Genomic DNA, 6000 nt, shown 5'->3' with positions numbered 1-6000 from the left:
GAGCACTGTATTTTATGGTGTTGTCTTGTTTAATTTTCTCTTTGAAATATTGTGGTTTTGTCTATAAAGGATGTAAATTAAATGTTTTCTCAATTGAACCATAATTGTTCATGAATAGATGAAAACATTATTTTGCTGGCAAATAATAAACAAATTGTAGAGCCTGAATTAGCCTGCATTTGAACTAGAAAATAAGCAAGGTCAGAAATGAACCGGCCACAGGACAGTTTGGACAAATGCCAGATGATCTGGTCCATCTTTAGCCCAGTAGGCATATCTAAATTGTTTGTTTGTTTTTTGCACAGAATTATAATTATTTGGCCAATCATGGTGGCCTCGAGCAAAGAAATGGGCCGGTGTGGGAGCCACGAGGAAATGTTTTTACTTGTGTGAGGGTCTTCTGTGTTTGAAATGGTCCCAGTCCATCCCTGGGCAGGGTTGTATTGTCCTATCCATCAAATGCAGTACCAATAACTGAGTCAATAGCCCAATGGTATCAGTTTGTCCTCCATTATGGCAGATCAGTCATTGATTGGTATAGCATGAGTATCATGTAGAGTTCATGTGGAACATTTGTTCTATCACTAACCATAACCCTGACAGAGGCACGTCTTTATGTTAATAATAACAATAATAATACCTCCACCCCACTTCTTACTCTGCAGCAACTACCCGTAGCTCCTTCCCCTAGCCATTTCATGTAGATGGTAGTTGCTCCATATTGGCCATATTGCATCCACCTATCCAATATTTTAAGATCTACACAAGTGTCTAGCAAGTAGGGGCAAGGGATTCCCCTCAAATTCAAAACAAAACAAAAGCAATACAAAATAAAAAATATTGTCAAATCAATGCTGAAGGATTGCAAGTATCAAATGACAGAGATAACAACTTTATATCTCTATCTCGCTCAGGTCAGTTTCTGTGGGTGAACGACTCTGCATTGGCCGGTCCCTGGGTCCTGAGCCCCTGGCTGTGGGGAGGTCGGGACCCCTGCGGGCTGGACATGGCCGTGTTCCTGCACCCCCAGAAGAGCGGACGCTACACAGTGTGGCTCATCGAGAGGGACAAACATCCGCTAACCCTCCTGTCCACCGACACGCTGCCGCGCATCACAGGGTAAGCAGGCCTTAATTTTTATTTCTTTTTTCAAGGAGAATGTAACGTATTTACAGATACAAGATAGAAATATAGATGGGCAGATAAATGAGAGGGATTTTGCACAGGAAGTGCGTGGTGGAACGGGGGATCGAACCGTTGCCTCCAGGAGCATATAGTGCCGTGAAAAAGTATTTGCCCCCTTTCTGATTTTCTCTATTTTCTAATATTTTTTTCTACTGAATGTTAGCATATCTTCAACCAAAACCTAATATTACATAAAGGGAACCTGAGTTTACAAATAACAAAAAAAATGTAGACTTATTTTATTTATTTCACTAAGAAAGTTATGCAACACCCAATTCCCCTGTGTGAAAAAGTAATTGCTCCTTTACACTCTAACTGGTTGTGCCACCTTTAGCTGCAATGGCTGCAACCAAACGCTTCCTGTAGTTGTTGATCAGTCTCTCACATCGCTGTGGAGGAATTTTGGCCCACTCTTGCATGCAGAACTGCTTTAACTCAGCGACATTTGTGGGTTTTCAAGCATGAACTCGTTTCAAGTCCTGCCACAACGTCTCAATTGGGATTAAGTCTGGACTTTGACTAGGCCATTCCAAAATTTCAAATTTGTTGCTTTTTAACTATGTTCATGTGGACTTGATTGTGTGTTTTGGATCATTGTCTCGCTGCATGACCCAGCTGCGCTTCAGCTTCAGCTCACAGACGGATGGCCTGACATTCTCCTGTAGAATTCTCTGATACAGAGAAGAATTCATGGTTCATCCAGGTCATCCAGGTCCTGAGGCAGCAAAGCATCCCCAAACCTTCACACTACCACCACCATGCTTGATGTTTACGCTGTCTTTATTTATCATTTTCATCCTGTGCCCACACACTTCTAATTCTGAAATGTGAAAGCATACCTGTGAAGGTGGTTGCACTGGTAGTAGTTGTAGGTTTTTATACAGTACCCAGGATCAGTGAGTTAATTTGACAATTGGAAAAAGAGCTACTGTGTAAATACTGCAATGCGGGTATGATTGTATTGAGCCCTTGGTCTATGTAAACACAAACATTCATGCACACGTACAAGCAAATGTCTGGTAGCTGGGGTATGCAGAATAATTCAACCGCAACATACAGACCTTAAAACACAAACTAATCACAGGGAAATCACAACCAAAAAATTGCATTGATGCCCTTTACTAAAGGTGTTTTCGTCTATCCTCCAATGTGTGTGCGTGTGTGTGTGTGTGTGTGTGTGTGTGTGTGTGTGTGTGTGTATGTGTGTGTATATCTAAGACAGGGCTCTCCAACTCTGTTCCTGGAGAGCTACCCTTCTCACTTCAACCCCAGTTATAACTAACCTTACTCAATTGATCATCCAGCTAATTATTAGAATCAGGTGCGCTAGATTAGAGTTGGACTGAAAACGTACAGGACAGTAGCTCTCCAGGAACAGGGCTGGAGAGCCCTGATGTAAGAGCATGTGCATGAGATTGTGCCTGTCTGCATGTCTTCTGTGTGTATCCAGTGTATCAGGTGCTGGATCGAAAAAACAAATAAATGTGGTTTTCCTATGTGTATGCCGACATACATATGTCTACGTGCGTAGTTGTGTGTCTGCATGTGTCCGACCCCAAACGCACACCACGGACACGGTTGTTACATGTGTGATGGATTAGGTAGTCAGGCCCAGTCATCCGGCCACACACTATCAGTCCTCTGAGCCAACTCCTTTCTCCTTTCTAGCACTCCGCTAAGGGAATGCTCAATATCACAGAGAGAGAGAGAGAGAGAGAGAGAGACACACACACACAAACACAAAAACAAAAACAGACACAGGAGCACAGAGAAAAACACTAAATGGTCTGGGGAGAAATTGTTAGGTTTGGTTGATAAATAATTAGTATGTTGCTCTGCATTCAAGATCACAACAATGTTTTGAACCATTTGCAATTACTGAATATTTTCAATAAAATGGCTGGAAACGGAAGGTTACCTGGTCCAACATAGTGAAAAATATTGTGTGCTTGAACATAATCTTGATTTTTTTTCTCAGAGAGTGGGTTAAATAATGTTCGCTGCAGGGTTCTTCTTCATTTAATTGGATAAATGTGCATGAATATGTCCAGATGTATATTCTGAAAGTATTAGACCATATTTACAGGTGTGTGACAAATTTGTATTAGCATTTGCACTCAGCTTCTTGATGGCATGTAGACTTTATAAGGTAGTAAAAACTTGAACACGGTCGTGACTCACTGATTCACCATGGATAAAATGAATACATATCTTAATAAGATGACAACATAATCCCCTGAGTTCCCCTGTTGCCTAGTGGGCCTAAGAATAATGTGACACACCTCGCACCTGTCCCATTCCAAAACCAGACTCAGAAACAGACTACAAATCTGAGTTGGTTGAAGCAAAAATACAATTTGGTTGGCACATCTTAAACCTGTTGGGGCTCGGGGGCAGTATTGAGAAATTTTGAAAAAAATATGTGCCCATTTTTAACTGCCTCCTACACCAACTCAGAAGCTAGGATATGCATATTATTAACACATTCGGATAGAAAACACTCTGAATTTTCTAAAACAGTTTGAATGGTGTCTGTAAGTATAACAAAACTCATATTGCAGGCAAAAACCTGTGAAAAATTAGATTTAAAAAAAATGTGAATTTTGTGACTGTACTATTTAGTGTCATTGTTTTATAGATACCATAGTGAGAAAGGATTCATTTCGCAACACCTACGGCTTCCACTAGATGTCAACGATCTTTATAAAGTTGTTTGAAGCGTCTATGATAAACAGAGAGCAAATTAGAATGCAAGGAAGTTGACATGTCATCACTTCATTTTTTTGCGCCTGCGCATAAATCTGAGAAGCGTGAGTTTGTCATTATTGTTTATCTAGACATAGGATAGGTTGTGTGAAAATATTACTGATGTTTAACGTTAAAAATGGACCAAAAGATTAATGCTAAACAACGTTTGACATGTTTGAACGAACGTAAATAGATTATTTACTAGGTTTTTTTAGCTTTTCGGCGTGATTTACACCCCCCCCACCACGTTTTGTGGGAGCATAATGAACGCTAACTACTTGGTGTTATTTGGACATAAATTATGAACTTTGTCAAAAGAAACCACATTTGTTCCGGACCTGGGATTCCTGGCAGTGCCTTCTGATGGAGATAATCAAAGGTAAGGGGATATTTACAATGTTATTATCGATATTAGATGATGCTAACTGTATAGCATAGCTTATTGTTCTTAGCATAGCACCCCGTTTATTGCAAAATGTGATTTCCCAGTAAAGTTATTTTGAGATCTGGCCATTCGGTAGCAATTACGAGATGATAATATATTATTCTTTGAATGACAATATTATAATTTACCAATGTTTTCGAATAGTAATTTTGTTATGTTCACCGGAAGCATTTCAGAGAAGAAAAAATCAGAATTTCACGCTACTGTAAAATGCTGTTTTTGGATATAAATATGAACTTGATGGAACAAAAAATGCATGTATTGTATAACATAATGTCCTAGGAGTGTCATCTGATGGAGATTGACAAAGGTTAGTGCATAATTCTAGCTGGTTTCTGCTTTTGGTGACGCCTGACCTTGAATTGAAAATGGATGTTTGTACTTTTGTGGCTATGTACTGTCCTAACATAATCTAACTTTATGCTTTTGCCGTAAAGCCTCTTTGAAAATCGAACAATGTGGTTAGATTAAGGAGATGTTTATCTTTTAAATTGTGTAAAATAGTTGATTGTTTGAGAAATTGAAATTATTAGATTTTTGATGTTTTGAATTTCCAGCCTTGTTAGCAATCCCGACTCTGGGTTCATTGCTAACCTGTAGCCCCAACAGGTTAAATAAAGTGTTTCTCCAACTGTTGAAGAGGCCAAGGTCCAAAGAAAGTGTCAAACATTGACAGAGTAATATATATATATGTTTTTTTCTGTCTCTCAAACCATAATATAGTAACTTGTTGGAGGACAATTATTTTAAACCCATTCAACTTGTATATGTATACTGTATATGCCGTTGTTGAGTCAGTTGCATACAGTATGTTATTACTTTCATACTAAGGGCTCATAATACTAAAATCAACAAAAATGCTTCACTGTACCTCCAGTTCTTTCTACCTAAACATCAGCCTCAGGGGTTCTGCTAGGGCCTCTGCTCTTCAAAGACTACTAGCTCACACTGTGCATCTGTCAGTGGAATAAGAGTCACAGTCGGGTGGGGGTTGGTTTGAGATGGAGGATGTTACAATACCTGTCAGAGGTGAATTGTCAGTGCTGCCTGGGGGGAGGAGGGTGGGGGGGATGTGTCATCAATGAGAAGATTGGCTCTAGCACATGAGGGTCAAGGTATCAAATCAAATCATATTAGTCACATGACCCAAATACAACAGGTGTAGAGCTTACAGTGAAATACTTACATACAAGCCCCTAACCAACAATGCAGTTTAAAAAATATGAATAAGAATCATAAATAAAAGGAACAAGTAATTAAAGAGCAGCAGTAAAATAACAATAGCGAGACTATATACAGGGGGTACCGGTACAGAGTCAATGTGCAGGAGCACTGGTTAGTCGAGGTAATATGTACATGTAGGTAGAGTTATTGAAGTGACTATGCATAGATGAGAAGAGTGTAGCAGCGGCACAATGCTAATAGTCTGGGTAGCCATTTGATTAGATGTTCAGGAGTCTTATGGCTTGGGGGTAGAAGCTGTTTAGAAGCCTCTTGGACCTAGACTTGGCGCTCCGGTACCGCTTGCCGTGCGGTAGCAGAGAGAACAGTCTATGACTAGGGTGGCCTTCCTCTGACACCGCCTGGTATAGAGGTCCTGGATGGCAGGAAGCTTTGCCCCA

The 6000-nt window shown here is 40.0% G+C and overlaps 1 protein-coding gene across 1 annotated transcript in view; it reads left to right on the top strand.

Annotated features, from left to right (window-relative positions):
- Positions 1-919: 919 nt before the first annotated feature.
- The window catches only part of LOC106562017 (ALK tyrosine kinase receptor), a 285056-nt gene continuing 279975 nt past the window's right edge, over positions 920-6000 (top strand). The window contains exon 1 of the mRNA XM_014126545.2: positions 920-1119. Coding sequence (XP_013982020.2) covers positions 1007-1119 — 113 coding nt within the window. The 5' untranslated portion in view covers positions 920-1006. The remainder of the gene's footprint in view (positions 1120-6000) is intronic.

The sequence above is a fragment of the Salmo salar genome, chromosome ssa11 (assembly GCF_905237065.1).
Source record: "Salmo salar chromosome ssa11, Ssal_v3.1, whole genome shotgun sequence".
Classification (NCBI taxonomy): domain Eukaryota; kingdom Metazoa; phylum Chordata; class Actinopteri; order Salmoniformes; family Salmonidae; genus Salmo; species Salmo salar.
The sequence above is the reverse complement of the archived record's forward strand: the minus strand, read 5'-3'. Positions and strand labels throughout refer to the sequence as shown.